The sequence below is a fragment of the Clupea harengus genome, chromosome 6 (assembly GCF_900700415.2).
Source record: "Clupea harengus chromosome 6, Ch_v2.0.2, whole genome shotgun sequence".
Lineage (NCBI taxonomy): Eukaryota > Metazoa > Chordata > Actinopteri > Clupeiformes > Clupeidae > Clupea > Clupea harengus.
The window spans coordinates 4,533,602-4,554,063 of NC_045157.1; the positions used below are offsets into that span (position 1 = coordinate 4,533,602).

General features: G+C 42.7%; 3 protein-coding genes across 3 annotated transcripts in view; all 3 read right to left on the reverse strand.

The window, feature by feature from the left end:
• Positions 1–1,779: 1,779 nt before the first annotated feature.
• LOC105908745 (alcohol dehydrogenase class-3) lies at positions 1,780–8,598 on the reverse strand. The gene is made up of 9 exons (XM_031568802.2): positions 8,490–8,598; positions 7,623–7,724; positions 6,671–6,812; positions 6,404–6,491; positions 4,457–4,676; positions 3,430–3,690; positions 2,792–2,927; positions 2,189–2,327; positions 1,780–1,990 (listed from the first exon to the last, which is right to left on the reverse strand). Exons 1-9 carry the CDS (start codon positions 8,505–8,507, stop codon positions 1,966–1,968), a joined length of 1,131 nt encoding a protein of 376 aa, XP_031424662.1. The 5' UTR covers positions 8,508–8,598; the 3' UTR covers positions 1,780–1,965.
• Positions 8,599–9,336: 738 nt separating this feature from the next.
• Positions 9,337–12,733, reverse strand: gar1 (GAR1 homolog, ribonucleoprotein). The gene is made up of 7 exons (XM_012837331.3): positions 12,567–12,733; positions 11,855–12,036; positions 11,500–11,654; positions 11,301–11,360; positions 11,073–11,181; positions 10,206–10,358; positions 9,337–9,955 (listed from the first exon to the last, which is right to left on the reverse strand). Exons 2-7 carry the CDS (start codon positions 12,033–12,035, stop codon positions 9,945–9,947), a joined length of 669 nt encoding a protein of 222 aa, XP_012692785.1. The 5' UTR covers position 12,036; positions 12,567–12,733; the 3' UTR covers positions 9,337–9,944.
• Positions 12,734–16,960: 4,227 nt separating this feature from the next.
• The window catches only part of slc43a3b (solute carrier family 43 member 3b), a 16,532-nt gene continuing 13,030 nt past the window's right edge, over positions 16,961–20,462 (reverse strand). Inside the window, exons 10-14 of the mRNA XM_031569789.2 lie at positions 20,230–20,373; positions 19,517–19,624; positions 18,756–18,942; positions 18,447–18,570; positions 16,961–18,292 (exon numbers count right to left, since the gene is read on the reverse strand). Of these exons, the coding sequence (XP_031425649.1) occupies positions 18,185–18,292; positions 18,447–18,570; positions 18,756–18,942; positions 19,517–19,624; positions 20,230–20,373 (671 nt within the window). The 3' untranslated portion in view covers positions 16,961–18,184. The remainder of the gene's footprint in view (positions 18,293–18,446; positions 18,571–18,755; positions 18,943–19,516; positions 19,625–20,229; positions 20,374–20,462) is intronic.

Consider the following 20,462-nt stretch of genomic DNA (forward strand, 5'->3'; position numbering starts at 1 on the left):
AAAGCTACTGTTTTCTCGAAAAACGTCATGGTTTTGATGATGCATTGAATCATTGTCCTGTAGAGACCAACATTTTGTAGGCTTCAGTTTCTTGACCGACTGCATGAAATTTCTGTTCTGAATTTGCTGATATTCAGAGGGATCCATTCTTCCTTCATTTGTATGTGTCCCGGCTGCTAGAAACTCCCACAACAGAATAGATCCACCCACATGCTTGACAGGGTTTCTCTTCATCAAGTGCTGCTCTGTCTGTCCAAGCAGCAACACTGCACGGTGGAATGGTGCACCACCACACCTGTGTAAGAAAAAGGAGGTTTCTTTTGTGGTTGATGCAGCCATTTGTCTTTATTACAGTAGAGTGCAGTAGCAAAGCACGCGGAACATACTCCGGATTCAGGGCGCAGATCTGAACAAGCATCCCCAACTCTAGCCATATACAGTATACTGACACCTCCTAGGCTTTTCATGTAAATGAGCTAGGCTTCTAATGCAATGCAGGTCTGGTGACCTTTTGTTGTTCTGAATGATAATCATGTTTCTCTGACCCACTACCTGAGATAGTTCTCAATGGCCTTCCCCCAATCCCATACTATAGTTGGTCACTCACACCTCAGTTTGCTTCCTGACCCCAGGTGTCTGAGCAATACCGGCGTGGGGACCTTCCCTTTGTTACCATGATAAGATTACCATTTTGGAGATTCATTTTTGGTGGTCACAGCAGCTTCTTGATCATGAATCTCATGTTCTCAGACAGGATAGGTGTATGAAATGACTGTATGCGTCAGATCAATCTTCCTTCAGGTCTTTTGAGTCACACGTGGAGTTTGGTTGGCCTTTCTGCCCAGCAGACATGCAGTTTTATCTGAAAGTGTTCCTGATCCTCAAGATCTTGTCTTGACTTTCAGTTATCCTGAACAGCTGTTTCTTAACATTTCAGTCATTGGAAAATAGCAAGTTAGAAATGCTTTGATATATTTTTTGAAATCTCTGCTACTTTGTGGGCATCAGATAAGTTCATTGAGATCCCCTGTCAGTAGGTTAGAGGAGCTTATATTTGTGAGTGTTGCCATGTTTGAGGAGTCAGATAATTCATCAGCTTCTGTAATTGTCATTAGCTGACCATTCCGGATGACAATTCTGGACCTGCTTTATTAACGTAATAACGTTAATGTTATCTTGTGACAGAGTGCCGTCGCTACAGATGAGTTTGTGCTCTGACTGCCATGCCATTAAGCCTGGCTCTTTGATGTTGTGGTCAGGGTGCTGGTTTGGTACCCTGTAGACCCGGGTTCAAGGCCAGGTGGGTCAGGGTGCGGGTTTGGTACCCTGTAGACCCGGGTTCAAGGCCAGGTGGGTCAGGTTGCGGGTTTGGTACCCTGTAGACCCGGGTTCAAGGCCTGGAAGGATGACTGCTCTCTCCCTTCGCTGCATATCTTCTGAGACTTTGAAGTGGAAAGGTGCCTTAACTTTTGCACATGCCGTAATTACGGTCCTTTTTTCTTTTCTATTTTTAACTTCATTAAATAAAACAGTACAGAGAATCCTATTTTTTTTATGTTCCTTTGCAACAGGAGTTGCATTTCCTTTAAATTCCACCATATATTTCAAAGGTGGTGTAGAAACCTCCATTGCTCTGCAGCAACACTGATAATGACACAGTCATGATCTTGGGTTTGTGCTTTTTGCTGTTAAATGCCATTTGTGTAACAAATGCTACCCACAATTAGCCAACTGTGCAATGAGATGACAAAAAATTACGTTTGCTTTTTTTTTTTTTTAACTCAAATTTAATGAGTGGTGATTGTAACAGTTGTGCCTTGACGTAAACATGAAGCAAAACAAACTATGATGGTCGTCAAAAGGACGGCATCTTAAGTGCCCACAGGTTAAGTGCCAGGCGATGGGGAACAGGACCAAGACAACAAAGAAAGGATGATGAGAGACCGCTCCCTGTCCACTGGCACATCAGAAGTTTAGAACGGCACGGAGACTGAAACAAACAAACAAACAAACAAAACAAAAAAAAACATCAAACGAACAGAAGTGACAGCATTATCACAAAATTTCTATTTTCTTATATTTTTTAACAATGAAACAAGACCTAACCACCCTTGAGGAATCAAAAAGATCACGGGTCATCACAGAAAGCAAATCAACAGGCCTAGTTTCAGTTTGGGGAAAGTTGTACCTCTTTCCCTGGTGCATGAGATCAAAGGCCTCGTTGATCTGGGCGAAGGGCAGTGTGTGAGTGACGAACTCATCCACCTTCAGCTTTTTGGTCATGTAGTCATTCACCAGCTTGGGGACACTCTCCACACTCTTCCAGCCTGGAGACCATTAGTACATAGAAGCACATTGAAAGTTGTGATGTTTAAGTTGTATGTTTGCGTGTGTGCCTGTGTGTGTGTGTGTGTGTGTGTGTGTGTGTGTGTGTGTGTGTGTGTGGTGATCAGTCTTTCATATGACTGTTTATGTCACGCTCACCACCCTATGCTCAACAGAGGCTAAGACTGGTCATGATTAGTTCATCTTTTGATCCCTCGTCATAATTACTTTCCCAAAGCGACTAAAGTTACAATGAATGGAAGTAGGCCCAAACCACCAATTAATCTTGACCTGCATTTTACAAGTAGTTCGCAGTGCAAGGCATTCGTGTGGAGTCTTTCCAAGACAGGATAAATTACTGTGATGATGAGGGGAAGGGCAAGCAATCTGTTTATTTAAAGTGGCTGCTCACTCCACTGCTGAAGAGAGGAAACTAGCCTCAACCAGCACAGCTCCAAACACTCACCTCCAAAAGCAGTTCCTTTCCAGGTGCGGCCGGTGACCAGCTGGAAGGGTCTGGTGGAGATCTCCTGCCCGGATCCTGCCACCCCGATGATGACACTGGTGCCCCAGCCCTTATGACAGGCCTCCAGTGCAGCCCTCTGCACACACACAACACAAGGACAGAGTGAACCAGTGCCCATTAACACCTACACCCTCATGGGCTGAACACTGCATGTTCACAAACCTTATGACCTCAAACGCCACAACAAAAAAGGACAAATTTCAAATCTATTGAACAGAGGCCCAAATACTTCTGGAATGACATACCTATTCGTTGAGAATGAAAAGACCTGAACGCTTAATAAAATAAATAAAATTGAATTGAATTTAATTGAATTAAGGGACTGAATGAAATATACAGCACATGGAGATATCGGAGTGGGAAACATGGAGATATCGGAGTGGGAAACATGGAGATCCAGAAGTGGGAAACACTGCATGAAATCTTTTCTTTCTTCTCAGCATTCAGGGTATGCAACCTCTTACAACCGTACAGGTCCTCTTACTGCGACGAGGCTACACTTCCTGAAGAAGCCCAGAGAGGGCAAGAGAAACATGTGTACACCACATCCCAATGACAAAAGCACTTGAGATACTGACCATGATGGTAACGTTCCCGATGCACTCAAAGGAGTAGTCCACCCCTCCGTCAGTCATCTCAACCAGCACTTCCTGGATGGGCTTGCTGTGATCTTTGGGGTTGACACACTCAGTCGCCCCGAACTGCTTGGCCACCTCGAACTTCTCGGGGTTGATGTCGATGCCGATGATCCTGGTGGCTCCAACCACCTGGCAGCCCATAATCACAGCCAGGCCGACAGCGCCCAGTCCGAAGACGGCACAGGTGGAACCTGCCTCCACCTAACAAACACAGACAAGGTTAGGCAATGCAACGCTTGGAATTAGAAAACCAATTCCAGACCAGGGAAATTACAACACAATGATTCCCTTTTCTAGTGGAATGGCTTTCTCTGCCAGCCGACACACACACAGCCACTCACGGATCACGGCCAATCAGTTTCCTCATCGGTGAAGCAATATCTACTTGACACATCAATTTATGAAGCAAATAAAATAGAATTTGTGCTCTGGGGTTTCTGCACTAATTATGACCGCCGCTGCTCTGCAATTTCGTTCACTGGGGACTGACATGTCAATAACTCGAAAATAACTAAATAAAACTAGTTTTTGCCAAATATTACGAAATGTTTACTCAGTACAGGCTACATCATGCTTTCCTCTGTTCCTCTCACATGGTTTGGTCCATCTTCAAAATTAATTTTGTGATTAAATCCTTTAAAACAGTTGTTACTTATACGTGTAAATGTCACAAAATACTCAAGTCTACCACAAGAATATAATCAACCTAGGCTTAATTCCAGGCTTCATCTGACCCAATCAGAATCCCGTTTAGGGTAAAAACATTGATCGTGGTAAAATAAACAGAGGGGGAATGAGGTATTTGAATACATAAAATTCTACCCTGGTGACTAAACCCATGCCTCTGTAACTAAGTCAGCATGTAAATGACAAACATTAGCTAGTTAGTAAGTACGTAGTTAGGTAAGTAAGTAACCCCGTCTGTGCACCAACAACTTAATGCATCATCCTTATTGGACTCCATTACCTTAGCAGTGTTCAGAACAGCCCCGTAGCCAGTGGAGACGCCACAGCCCAACAGGCACACTTTATCCATCGGAGCCTTCTCATCCACCTTGGCCAGGGAGATGTCCGCCACCACGGTGTATTCAGAGAAGGTGCTGGTCCCCATGAAGTGGAACACCTGCTTGCCCTTACAGGTGAAGCGGGAGGTCTTATCAGGCATCAGCCCCTGGCCTTGGGTGATTCTGGAACAGAAAAGAGGGACAATCTGATCAGCTGTACTCGCACTGCAGGAACTAGTCCAGTGCTGCTAGCCTATATCCTGCTAGCCCAGTGCTGCTAGCTAGCCTATATCCTGCTAGCCCAGTGCTGCTAGCCTATATCCTGCTAGCCCAGTGCTGCTAGCTAGCCTATATCCAGCTAGCCTATATCCTGCTAGCCCAGTGCTGCCAGCCTATATCCTGCTAGCCCAGTGTTGCTAGCCTATATCCTGCTAGCCCAGTGCTGCTAGCTAGCCTATATCCTGCTAGCCCAGTGCTGCTAGCCTATATCCTGCTAGCCCAGTGCTGCTAGCCTATATCCTGCTAGCCCAGTGCTGTTAGCCTATATCCTGCTAGCCCAGTGCTGTTAGCCTATATCCTGCTAGCCCACTGCTGCTAGCCTATATCCTGCTAGCCCAGTGCTGCTAGCCTATATCCTGCTAGCCCAGTGCTGTTAGCATACCACAACGTGATCATTTCTACCAGAATGTACTTGCATGACTTCATTGAGACCACAAACTACTAGGGCTGAACGATTTGGGCAAATAATCTAATTGCGATTTTTTACCAAAATATTGCGATTGCGATTTAATATGCGATTTTTTTTTTATCCTCTTTTTTTCCCAACAAAACGTAATGAATGATTTAAATATGACCAACACAATATTAGATACATTTAGTGTAAAATATTCTTTCCCACATTTTACATTTTTATTGAACTGCTCATTACAGAAACAAGAACAACAAATCGGTGGCTTTGCCACTGTGCATTTAAGTAATTTAAACAAAGTCATGGTAAATATAAACACTAGGCATGCACTTTTTAAACACTGTGTGCAAGATTTACCATCTTAAAAAAAACAAATCGGTGGCTTTGCCACTGTGCATTTAAGTAATTTAAACAAAGTCATGGTAAATATAAACACTAGGCATGCACTTTTTAAACACTGTGTGCAAGATTTACCATCTTAAAAAAAAAAAAAACATTTTTTTTTTTTTTTAGACCACGTTGTAATCGCGGACGTTGCGTAGAAAATCGCGTTTGCGTAGAAAATCGCGTTTTACCATATTGCGATTTAATCGCAAATGCAATTAATCGTTCAGCCCTACAAACTACCATAGTTTTACAGTTTCAAAATGTCTAGACCATCTTCCAATGTTTCAGACCATCATGGATGTTGTGACAACCGTGGGCATGACAACACCAGGCATTGAGAAAATGAGATGTTCATTCATATAACAACACTTAGACATGGCTACAGATCCATCGCAAATTATCTCGACACCTCTGTTTGGGGGATTTTTGCCAAGTGCGGATTCAGTCACAAGTCTTAATTACATGTTAAACTGCTCATTTGTATTTTGACCTATTAAAAGTATCTGATTGAACTATAAACTGATTAATCTGTGAGAGGTGTAGACGATTGATGGTGGTCCATTCTGTGCCATGCAGTAAAACTTCCTTCCTGAATTCTAGTTTCAAATCAGCCAGCACAAAGTAGGCAACACTCCAAGGTCACATATGGGTTAAACATTTCACATATTCTCCCTACATCTTGTTTCTCCATTGAGGACACACCCAGACACACATGTGTAACTGAGACTGACCCACCATGTGTGTAGTCAGAGTGTAAGAACCTGTTTTATTTTCAGGGGGAAAATGTCATGATTGAAGGTGTGTGTACAGTGATAGGATAATGGATTCTAATTACCTGATCTTCTGACACAGGTTGGTCTTGGGATTTTTACAGAAATTACACTCTCCACACTGAGGCACATACAGTGGAATGACCACATCACCTTATTTAGAGAAAAAAAAAAGAAAGACATTTCCCTTTTAAATCACAAATGTATTGTTTGTTTGGTTAAGGCCAACACTCTACCCAAGAAATGCAGCTTTACATAACACTCTCTTTTAGACAATTATATTTCGCCACGTTTAGTTCAACGTTAATACTTCATGAATGTTTCTGTCATACCTGGCTTGAATTTGGTGACACCCTCTCCCACGCTCTCCACCTTCCCGGCTCCCTCGTGCCCCAGGATGGCGGGGAAGAGGCCCTCGGGATCCGCCCCGCTCAGGGTGTAGGCATCAGTGTGGCACACCGCGGTGGAGTGGATCTGCAATGACAGCAGGCCATCACTGGATGCAAAGAGATGCTTGCAGAGAAAGGCACTATGTCTGGGGACATAAGGTACTGTGGATCTGGAATGACCGTAGGCCACTCAATTATGGACGAACGGGAGGTTTTCTCTCACCATGCATATACACAAACTCTGAACATAAACCTTGTGAATACTTGTGAAGTGATGAAAATTTGTGAACCGGCTATAGTCAGACCTTTTCTCCTCCAGTCAGGCACAAGCCATCTTACTTCTGGGGTAAATCAAATATATATTCATAATTGTAACAACTGCACTATAAATCGCCAAGTGTAGACTTTGATAAAATGAAGGAAAATGGTCAGCGTAACACGATTGCAGAAGTCAGAAGGCTTGGTGGAGTTGCTCTAGAGGCCGGCATGCAGCTGGCTCTCTTAAATCTCACAGCAGAGACAGCAGAACATACCCTCAGCTCATCCAGCTGTTACAATATCCCATCATGCAACTGTCTCCTAGGAGACGACAGCAGTGGTGAAAAGCCGTGGTGAAACCTAATATATCAAACTATAATGTACTCATTTATCTTGATGTTCACCCTGATATTCACTTCCGCAGTCACTCATTAATGAAGAAAAGTAATGATTGAGCGTCAAACCATGATTACATTTTAAGTGACTCTCTACAGCACTCTAACATTTACCCGAGTTCTCTTGCTTCAGTCAAAGCTACATCGAATTATTTCAGTAGGCCTATTTTTGTCGCTGCAGCACCCCCTGTCTAGAGGAAAGAGAATAGAGGAAATAGAAAAAGAGAGAGATGGTCACTCACCTTTATTCGAACTTCATGGGCTTTGGGTGGGGCCACCTCCACCTCCTCTATGGACAGAGGCTTCCCTGCCTCCCAGGCCACCGCTGCCTTGCACTTGATCACCTGTTGGTGAGGCATAGGGGCGATTACTCTACAAGATTATCACGCACATCAATGGTACAATCCAAAGTGTTTATGAACGTTGAGTTTTGTAAATAATTATAGAATAAATACGCTTTACACACAGAGTGGGCAGACTTGGACACTACACTGAAGATAAATTAGGCAGCATTCATCAAATCTTGTGCTTGCACGTGATGCTGAAGTTAACCAAAAGTAAAACTAGCATCATTAAAAGGGCTGGATTTCACTAGGTTCCATTTTTGTACAGTTTATGTACAAAGATCGGTGTGGCTTCATTCCCAACTGTGTCTTTGCGTACATTTCCATTTAAAAAAAGCACACCAACCACACTGTAACCAGCAGAGAATTCACTATCTTCCCAAAGCTAGCAGACCAGCCTGGCATAGATAAAGAACGGTAAACGGTAAAGGTAACAAAGACCGTTGACTGGTTCTGCCATCGTTGGTTACATAAAGGAGCATGCACCGGTGGGAAATAGTTCAGCTGGCCTACTGGCAAGCACACAATTATTCTTTGTAGCCTGCACGGACTGTGCAACTTTCTGAGGCTTAAAGTTAACGTTAGGTCTCTGCTCATAGTTCCATGCAAGTTCGCATGCACGGCCTAACGTTTGCTGGTTGCACGCAGCAACTTGAAGAAAACTCTTTATTCATCCGATATCTTTTTGCAACATGAATGTCACATTGGTCTGATAGAATGTACAATTCATTTGCTGTGGTTATTTGCAAAAAAAGAGATTCTTACTTTCCCAGCTGTATCCATGGTCTTTCTTTCACCAGTGAAATGAGACGAGGGAAACCGAATGTGGGCGGTGGTTGACACTTTTACCCTAGCCAATCAAAAACGTCGATTCCTTGCTCGCTGACTGCACTCCATGTTGCTTTACGACATGCTGATTGCGACGACAATAGAACTGGCCGCGACTGATTCAGCTTGACCTATCACACAAAGCCGCGGTTGCTAAACGCATTAAAAAGCAAAGACTAGGGCATCTGCAGATTTTGTTTAGTTTGTACTTTATAGAACATTTCGCTGCAAAATCACCTTTTTTTGTGGCTGACTGAACAACACCGTCAGATGGTGTTGTGATATTACAGGACCCTACGATGAGAAGAATGCGGTGTTCTAAATTCTTCTGATCTACACGTTTTCTATCTTCCTCTGACTGAATTCAATTGGTGGGCCTCTTGCTTATCTTTGCAAACTTGCTTTAGCCAATTTAGGAGAGAAAAGATACATAATTCATAACACAGTCGTTGAGCTACAGGGGTCCCTCCACCCTGTGCATGGACCCCTAAAAAAAAAAAAACCTGTCTGTTCACATGTAAATGTGTGTGTGTGGAACATTCTATCTAATGGCTTAAGTTACCTCCGACTGTGTTATTATTACTTTCCTATTGCCCTTTTTTTCATGATTTATCTTTTTCTTGTAAATTGTGAAAACTTGTGAAATGGTTTATCTCTGCTGTGGGGAAGGTGCATACGTACAATTGTTTGTGCCATGTTTGAAAAACTGAAAAACCTATCAGGGAAAAAAAAGGATACATAATTCAACATTCAAGACAAAACACACGAACGCAGCAGGCAGGAGTACTTTTTTCTGAATGGCAGCTGGTTACCAACTACCTTTTTTTATTTCGTTTTGTGGGACACTGGCAGAACACCAAGCTTGTTTGTCATCTATAGGGCACACAATGGCTTCAGCCACTGATTGGGTATTGCCAGCTTTTGAACCAAGCAATTCAAACCAAGAGATTGATAAGAGACTTCCTTTACAACACTTGACATTATTTGTTTGGCAATTAGGAAATCAGTCATATGGACTACATTCAAGTCCTTGTCCATTAAAACATATCTTCTAACATTGACACATTCCTTTACCAATTCATAACAAGCCTCATGTTCATTGTTGTCTGAGGGGTTTTCAAAGAAAACGAGTCATTAACCAGGGACTACAATTTCAGATTGATAGCTCGGAGACACCGGGGAAACGATGGAATGCACACGTTATACAGCACAAAAAATAACAATACAAAAAGTAAAAATCGCATTGCAGGCCAAAGGTACAAAAGGCCGAGGGGTCGCTGTCTCGTTTCGAAAACAAGTCCAACAGAGAGGAAGCACAACGGCCTCTTTGCTCCATCTTCCTTTGTAATCTTCAAGTGGTGTGGGACGATCAGGTCTGCTTCTGCCGAGTCATCATCTCCCTCCTGCATCAGCAAAAACACACAGCTGTCAGAGTTTTCTTCATTTCAAATGCTAATTCTCTGAACACCCGGATTACATATACATATATATGTATATTATATGCTATATTATTGGGGGAGATGTGTGCATTAAAATCATGGTCAAATCTGAATATACAACCTTCCTCAAAGCTTATTAACAAAACAATATAAAAACACTTATTCGGAATGCTAGGATCAGATCCACAGTTTCCCTGTAGTGCCTTCCACTGACCTCTGAACCCACGGCCGCCACCACCGCTGCCACCTCTTCCTCTGAATCCGCCACCACCTCGGCCTCCTCGGTCAAAGCCGCCCCGGCCTCCACGGAAGCCGCCCCCCCGGCCTCCTCGGTCAAAGCCTCCGCCTCTTCCTCCACGGAAGCCACCTGCAGCAACAGAAATGGTACATCATTTGACACGAACACCCATGTTGTATATTACTACGGACTACTGCTCAAACCAGCCCACAGGGAACCACTGTGGGTGCAGAGGCAGTGTGTAGCACTGATGGAACTGATACTTATAACCGTCTTTATTAGAGTATGTATACATCAGTACAGTAGCAAACATGCAGTATATAAAAGCACTTTGAGCTGCATTCCTTTGCATGTAAGGTGCTATATAAATAAAGTTTATTATTATTATATTCCAACATTGCTGAGTGGTGTCTGAGTCTGAACACAGTTACAGTCCAAAGACTCAGTCAGCAACAGGGCACAGATCATTTGACTCCTCATCAAGCTGTCTGTGGCTGGATGTTTGGCATGACTGTCAAAAGGTCCCTGCCCATCAAGGGCAGCAGCCCTTAGCCATGTTCAGTCACATTTTTTCATAAGACCAGCTTCCAAGATCTGTTCCCAGATCTGGCTCGGCAAAATGACTGACTTTCATGAACGGAATTCAAATTTCACAGCCACAAGCAAATCATAACACCGTCAGCCTTCATATTAGGCCTATGTCCAAATGACTTTCACTCCAGCCATCCTTCAGTATAGTTCACTACAGTAGGTTAGTCCGCAGTACAGTTCACTACAGTAGGTTAGTCCGCAGTACAGTTCACTACAGTAGGTTAGTGCGCAGTACAGGAACAGTGATCTCACCTCCACGGCCCCCTCGGCCGCCTCTACCCCCCCTGGGTGGCCCCTTCTCGCCTGGGGGTCGTGGGAGAAACCTCTGCAGGGGCAAAAGCTTCATGGGGTCTATGTAGAACTGAGGGTAGAAACAAAGAATGAACATTGATCAACCCCGAGCAAGCTGCACTGGTGACTGATTTTTGGCAGAATCACTGTGTTTTGTCCACATAGATGCTTAGAAAGAGGGCTACCAACCTTCTGTAGTTTCTTAAACGACGATGCCTTCATATTTTCTGATAGTTTGACAGAAAAATACTGCAACGGAGTTAAGGGAAATGGATACGAATCTTATGAAGATATCTTGCACAAGTAACTTCAACCACTGGGGGAGTGAACAGAAAATGAACATGCAACAAACTAACAGCACAGACTTTTTTAAAGTGAGAAAGGATACAAATTCCCGTAGATTTCCAAATATTTCGTCCACTTTTCCTATTTGTTCTTTGTTTTCCAGATAGACCGGGGCGTTGAAGTAAGGCACTTTGCTCTCCTCTGTCGTGCACTTGCACACGATATCATCCTCACAAGGATGCACAAACTCTCCTACATCTGTAGAGACAACAGCAAACAACAATATTAGTCTACCATTAAGGTCAATTTCGAATATTAGGTTGCACTAAGTTTACACAGCAGTGAGCTTCTTCACATTTGAAACATCACATGGGCTGGAAGGAAATCTGTCCAGGTTATCAATAAGGGAAAGGAGCCAGGGGAGGTGGACTCTTGGCAAACCTTTCAGCAAAACTTACTGACGACATATTCAGGGGGACCATAATCTTGTCGGAAGCCGCCGCCGCCTCCTCGACCACCGAATCCTCCTCTACCGCCACGGCTAAATCCACCACCGCCGCCACCTCTAAATCCTCCACCGCCGCCGCCACCTCGACCACCACGGAATCCTCCTCTTCCACCACCCCCTCGAAAAGACATCCTAAGAATGGAAATGGAGTTTGTAACTCAGTGTTTCATTTCATTAGATCTTTCAAGTACACGAATTCAAAAGCAGTGTCTTCGAGGAGTCCTGACCGCCAGCTCAGTATGAGATGCAACACAATGCAGTAATAAAGATTGCACAATAGAGTTAACAGGAGGCTAGCATAACTTCAGTCGATAAGTTAGATAATTTGCTAGCTAGTTAGCTGTGCCAGACAAGTTACAAACATCAGAGACGAGGTGAAGCTAGAGTTTACAATAGCGAAGGTATTTCATTTTATTTTAATGAAATATGATGGTGCATATAAATACAACAAAAGAATCAAAGAAAATTCAGTAGTTAATGTTAACTGATTTAAAGAAACAACGTGGCAAGTTCCCAACAGCCCGTCTTGTCTGTGATACTAGGCTAGTAAGCTATCACTAACTCAACTACAACAAATCATAGATCATTTCGCATATGGAACATATTGATTCACAGCTGTAAAACAATCATGGTTCTTCTTTAAAATAAATATCCACAAATACCTTCAAATTCAACGGAACGGATCACGGGGAAAACACTTCACTTCTTGGATCCAAGCGCATGCGGCGTTACCGAGAGATGCAGCACATGTTTGTATCTGCCGTAAACGGGTGGAGGACACGTCTGTCGTAAAAGCCCAAATGATGTTACGTCTTGCTGCAAATAAGGAACATTCAGTCAGTTTTACCCCTTTCATGGATTCCAAAGACGTCACTTCCGAAAAGCCGGCCGCCATCTTTGGGCCCGATTAGGCTCACACTGCTGAAGTGAACCAGTGTTTTGTATTGTAAGCATTTTCCTGTCAAAGAGAGCTAACAAATAAAACCGTTCAGAAACCTCTGTTTGCCTTTTGGCTCCACCATTACAAAGAGTGCCAGAGACCTGTGGACTCGCGTTAGCATCAGGAGAAAGTTGATACAGAGGTGACATTTGTGAGGTGACACTGCTTTATCATTCCATTTTTCTGCACTAGCTGACCTGATCAAATCACTGAGAACTGCCTTTCTACCGTCCCTCTTATGCTACTATTTAATGAATATAACTCTAAATTCGATCTTAGTTTATTTAGCAAATGATTTATGGCATTTATGTTTTCATTCTAAAAGAGATGAGGGGAGTATGCATTCAAATAATGTATATTTACCTTAATAAGAACTGTTTCTTTATTGCATTGTGTGGTATAACCCACTCATTATACTGAGGTTATTATCCATTATACTTGGCCATTCTGTAGATGGCCTAATGCTGACAAACATGTATGTATATACAGTGCCCTCCACAATTATTGGCACCCTTAGTGAATATGAGCAAAACAGGCTATGAAAAAATATGTCTTTGCTGTTTAACCTCTTGGCCTTTCACTCAAAATATCCACAAAAATCTTACCTTTTCATTGAAGTAAAATTATTGAAAAAAAAAAGTTTGACATTAAATAAATATTATTCTTCAAAACATGTGTGACACATGACCTCTCATGGTCTGTCAACACCTCAGAGACAGTAAAAAAGGCACAGCAGCGACTACACTTCCTGAGAGTACTCAGGAAAAACAACCTGGAGTGTAAACTGATGGTGGCCTTCTACCGCACCACTATCGAAAGTGTACTAACCTACTGCATCTCGGCGTGGTACTCCGGTTGCACCGCAGCAGACAAGAGAGCCCTCCAAAGGGTCATCAACACAGCACAAAAAATCACTGGCTGCTCACTGCCCTCCCTGGAATCCATTGCCCGCTCCCGCTACCTTAGCAGGGCCAATAACATCTTAAAAGACTCCTCTCACCCAGGCCACCACCTGTTTACTCTCCTGCCCTCAGGCAGACGGTACAGATCCTTTAGAGCAAGGACCACGCGTCTTAAGAACAGTTTTTTCCCGACAGCCATCAGAACTCTAAATACCGACATGCACTAAACACTAAGCACTTTATTGACTACAAGTCACATACCATCTCAGTCACCTTACACATGTGCATAAACAAAGCTGTATTAATTGATGTATTTATTGAAGTACTTTAGTCTATGCCACCGCACTTTGTTCTACTCTTAATGTATATATATATTTTGGGGGGGCTGTTCCTACTGTTTTTGGATAGTTGTAGTATTGTTATGTTATATGTTGTTGTTGTGTTATATGTTGTCCCTCGTCACACCAACATGCACAGGAGAAGCACTCAAAATTTCGTTGTATGAATACAATGACAATAAAGGCTTTTCTATTTTCTATTCTATACACACACACACACACACACACACACACACATACACACACACACACACACACACACACACACAAATACAAAATGTTTATGACTAGAAATATTAGTATTACACAGTATTTAGATTTGTTTGTTGCCTGACATGTCAACATATTAGGCCTATACTTAAGATGTCCAACATAGCCTAAGCCTGCTCTTTGCCACTTGCAAGTGTCAAATAGTGAATGGCATGCTGCCTGGGCAAGAGCACTTTTGGATATCTATGAAGAAGGAATTTGAGGATGAGGAAGAGGCCTATTTCATGATGTAGACATGTACCAACAGGTTGGTACGTCAGCATTGGCCTTGGATGATTTTAAACAATAGATGGTATGTTGAGCGACCTATAGCCAAGGAACTATGAGACAGAAAAAACTGAATTCAATTTAGATTACAAAATGAATGCCTACAACACAAGTTCAGGACGTGTGCCCTCAGTTGAAACCTTAGCAGTGTGCCTATCTCAAATACACAACAAAAAATTGGGTCCCAAAAAAGTGGTCTTTTGGCTCAACTTGCCCCATGAGTTGAGCCATCTGAGGAGTTAATATTCACCAGATCATTATTATTATTATATTAACCACAAGTATAATTCGAAATATAATTATTTATAATTAAATCCCCCATTCTGCTTTTTTTTTTGGTGTTCATTAAATAAATACTACAACTTCTTTGTCTACAGTTTCGACACCTGAAGAAATGCAAGTCTTAAATTGGATAAAACTTTTTATTTCACAAACTTTGTAGCCAATTACATGAACACTAACATGACACATATGTATGAAAAATGCTATTCAAAATGGCAAAACAAGAGTGATGCTTCTACGTCATCCACAAGGAGGCATAGAGAAACTAGGGACTAATGAGCTCCTATCTGTTTCTTCTGTAATTACATCACATGACAGCTGTCATGTTACATGTAAAATATGAAATAGAGTGTCAGTTATTCATTTAAACACCAAATATTTGACTTAATATCATGTTAACATGAGGGGATAAGATGAACTACCGACTTAACTTACCCCCAATGCTCTGGCTTATTTTACCCTCCAGCCACCATTTTGGGAAAAGTTCTTATAGTCCAGGCAAAGTAGCGTTTTACGACAGACTAATTGTAAAAGATTTTTTTTTAGCATAGATCATTTCTATGAAGTGTCCAGAACAACATACTAAAAGTCCTAAGAAATCCTAGTTGAGGATGCCAGGCAACAATACACCCCAAAAATGTAATTATTTTCCTTTTCTCCAATCAAAATGAAACTTTACACAATGAAAGTACCCATGAAAAGTTATTTTTTTTGTATTACAAGTTTCTTTGAAAATGAATTTTAATATGCAAATAAGCTATACACTAATCGAATATGCCCAAAATACACCCAAATAGTCTTAATGTTTTCCTTTACTCCTACCACAATAAAACTTTACATAGTAAAAGTATACATGAAAAGTAACTTTTTTTGTATTACAAGTTTCTTTTGAAATTCATTTGAATATGCACATGAGCTCCACACTTATTGAATATGTCCTAATTTGCATAGGCAGAAACACCATTCATATGTATGACAAATACATTGGCCCAATCTTCATCCAATCATCCTACTGCCAATGGGTGATGGCAATGCTGCTTTTAGACTGGCCTCTAACCTGAAAACTGCCTGGCTTGGTAGTACCTGCCAGGGGTATGGTGTTTCTGCTTATGCAAATCAGTTCATCAACATATTTGATATAACATTTTAAACTGAGATTAATTACTTTGATGTGACACTGATTATACCTGATCTGAAATGTTTCTTTTGAGGAAAAATATGCTTACCACTTCATTCACATGGTTCTGGATTCCACTGCAAGATGAAAATGGAGAATTCCAACTAGATGTAGGGTCACATGACAAGAAAAGGGATTGCCCAGATACAGGTGGTGGGTCAACTTACCCCACTGGCACAACGATGCTTTCAGGAAGCTCTCCAAAGTTTTAAGATGACTCATAAGAGGAATTCTACAAACGACCTTTAGTGCGTTTTGGAATCCCGGCCTAGTCTAGGCTCTGTAAACGAGGAACAAAGAAAATGGCCCTGTTTGAGATGTTCCAAGATGCAGAGTATGCAGTCTAAGAGTATCTCCACCCACCCCCCCCCAGTTTGCAAGTAGGCTAAAAAGTATGTGTCTCTAACCATACATATATAGACCTATATATGTCAATGTCTCTAACTGCCAACATTTAGGGGCTAGGGTCTCTTAGTTCAAGTCATTGTGTGAGGTCTACCACCGTGGGGCGCCATGGTACCGTGTGTGTTACTAACAAGCTGGTTGTCCTGACAGAAATGTTCACCTGAGGATGTTAGCGTCTACTGTATGTGTACAGTAGTGCTTACCCCTACCTCATGTTTAGTGAAATGTAGGTTGACTTTCATGCGCAAGATGGGCATCACTGAAAAATACTTTGGCATTATGCTAGCATTAGGTTAGAGATTGATGCAGTAGATTTTCTGCAGAAAGTGTAATAGTGTAATTCCCCATAGGCTTCAGGTGGTAGTAAGCACCAAATGGGACCCCCCCCCAATACACACACACACAACAAAGTAATAACAAATACGATTGGAATAAACAAACACAATTAGAATGAAATGACACTATAAGACAAGAGCCCATTGCCACATGGTTTTATTTCATATATGCGATTCCCTTTTGTATAAAAAGTGAGACAAAATACTGGCACTGACTACTGCAAGGTAAAAATATTATTGCTCTGAACACTATGAGGTAAAACAACTTTTGTCCAATTGTGTTGGTCACAAGTAAACAATAACCTAGTTTTGCCAAGAGAGGGCAGTGTGTCCTTGTTTGGCAGTAACTGTGGGTGTGTGTGTGTGTCTGTATGTGTATGTGTGTTAGTTCAACTGAACAGCACTCCATACATGAAAAGTAAATTAATAGAAAAAAGTTCCAGAAGGCCAGACACATTATTTCATTAATAAACAATTAACCAGCTTTAAGAAGGAAAGATTGGACGACCTGCTTCATTCAGAATAGCACAGTTAAGTATCAGACACATACGGTGGCCTCTATGTGGTCTGACAAGCATGCTAACTAGACGCTTTTATGAGTGTGTGCGTGTGTGTGTGTGTGTGTGTGTGTGTGTGTGGGGGGGGGGGGTCACATGAAACAGCTGCTCACACGCAGAGGTCAGAGGTCAGAGGGGAAGGCAGGTGTGACACCACACTCTAAATTCTGCTCCTTTCCCAACATGCATTGCATGCTTTCCCACAGCTAAAACAGGATTATTCATGAGTGACATTCGGAATGACTTTAAACAGTATAAGGCAATACAGCACAGGCTCACATGCTATGCATTTTGGGAAAGAAGTGTAACCTCTTGATTGTTTAAGGCATGTCAAATCTTCCCTGCGAAAGGATGTAAATGCACTAAAATCACTTGCGCTTTGGTAAAGGGTGGACAGCCCCTCGTCCCAATCATACCAAATGCAATAATGGTGAGACAGCTCCTCGTCCCGATCATACCAAATGCAATAATGGTGAGACAGCTCCTATTACCAATTCTGACAAATGCAATAAGGCTGAGACAGCTCCTCCTTCAACCTCCGTGGTTTCCGAGAGCATTTTCAGATCATTAACCTAACTCCCTGCTCATTTCCTGAAATAGGTTTCTACTCCAAGATCCTGATTTGGAACGGACATCTTTAATATATAAAAAAGCTAAAGCTAAGTGTTACAGGTACACATTTTAACAAAAAAGAACGTATGAGTGTTAAAAGACAAATAACAATTAAAAAAATACTGAATTAAAACAACACAAATAATCCATATGTTAAGGTACAAGTTGGTCCCTTCTGTCTGCAAACTGGTAGGGTTAATTTGTGGTTCTACCCCTCTGCGTTGCTAGGCGACGGCAGTGCAAGTAGAGATAGATGGGGTGGATGAAGGCCAGCAAAGTCAACAAGGTCAGAGCAATGTTCACCTACACACACACACACACACACACACACACACACAGCAAAACAACACAGTAAAGAGAGATACATGATCAGCCCAGTGCATTCCGGTTAGTATTAGGGGGATGTTTAGTGGGGTCAGTGGTGTGAGTGGATGTTGGTTAGTGTTTATCTACTCACATAGAGCGGGTCTCCCCCCAGGGGTCCCTTGATCAGGGCGAAACAGGGGTACTGCAGCAGAGACACCACCGCAGACAGAGCCATGACCAGACCATACAGTTTCCCAAAATGGGCTGCTGGGAACCTGGACATACACACACACACACACACACACACACACACAGACAAATGCGTACAAACATACAGCTATGTGTAAATACACGGGTACGGTGTGTGGTTGTGTGTGTAAAAAAAGAGAAAAACAAAAGAGTGTGGTGTGTGTGTGTGTGTGTGGTGTGTGTGTGTGTGTGTGTGTGTGTGTGTACTCACGCCACGCTGATGAAGGCTGCGTTTCCTCCATAGAGAAAGGACCTGTTGAGCACCTGCAGGATGAAGGTGAGGTACTGCAGGGGCAGCAGGGGGGAGGCCGCGCACACAGAGAACAGCACACACTGCAGCGCCGTCACAGCCAGGGACAAGATGGCTGCCTGCAGGTCTGCGTCACGCTCGCTCTCACCTGCACCACACACACACACATGCACAGAAACACACACACACACACACAGACACACACACACACGCACAGAAACATACACACATAATAACAGGAACATGAACACACACACACACACACACACACAGAAACATACACACATAATAACAGGAACATGAACACACACACACACACACACACACACACACACACAGAAACATACACACACACACGCACACTTGTTTTAATAACTCTTTAATAACTGTTTAATAACTCTTGGTACTTGAGTTGTTCAGACAGCCAGCATTCCATGGTCCAGTTTATTTAAGACCTTAACACAGAGATTCATGATCTTATGACCCAAAAGAGTGAGATGAGAGTGTGAGTGACAGCTGGCCTGACCTGGCTTTCATGATCTTATGACCCAAAAGAGTGAGATGAGAGTGTGAGTGACAGCTGGCCTGACCTGGCTTTCATGATCTTATGACCCAAAAGAGTGAGATGAGAGTGTGTGAGTGACAGCTGGCCTGACCTGGCTTTCATGATTTTATGACCCAAAAGAGTGAGATGAGAGTGTGAGAGTGACAGCTGGCCTGACCTGGCTTTCTGGCGCGCCCCTTGTGCCGGTCCATAAGGAGGCCATTCCAGGGAGCACACAGCACTCCACACAGCTGAGTGATGGCAAAGGCATTTGTGTAGGTGCTCACTGAGGAAGGAAACACACACACACACACACACACACACACACACACACACACACACATGCATACATTTCAGCATGTGTATTTGAATTATTTGAATGAGTTAATGCATGTGTGTGTGTGTGTGTGTGTGTGTGTGTGTGGGCGCGCACACGTTCTAAGATGATGTTCTTCAGAATCGAATGACTGATAAAACTGCCTGCTCATGAAATTCAATGTGCTCAGTCATGAATTATTGAGAAATGCATTTAGATGTGTGGGTACATGTGTGTATGAGAGAGCTGCTATATGTCAGAATGTACATGTGTAAGATATGAATGTGTGAGAGAAAAGAAACACTGTTTATGTATGTGTACACACGAGAGAGAGAGGGAGTGTGTGTGTGTGTGTGTGTGTGTGTGTGTGTGTGTGTGTGTGTGTACGTGCCAGTGTGTGTTTTTGAGTGAGAGGTCTTATGATCCTGAGTGTGAAAGTGCCATTTTGAGCCTCTTATTCCATGTGCAGTTGCATCATGTGTCATGGGATCATACTGGGGAAGCCTGCATAGGAAGAAGTCATCAGTGTGTGTGTGTGTATGTGTGTGTGTGTGTGTGTGTGTGTGTGTATGTACCCAGAGCTGGTTCTCCTGCAGTGAGGCGGTTGAGCATGGGGTTGAGTGTGCCGATGAACAGGTAGTGTCTCAGCTGCATAACTGACAACCACAGCAGGTGCCACAGGAAGAACCAGGACAAAACACAGCTCCCAAAACTCTTATCTGACGGAGAGAGAGAGAGAGGAGGGATGTTTAGGGATAGAGTAAGAACATAGTATAGTACAGTATGGTATAGTTTATATAGTATGGTA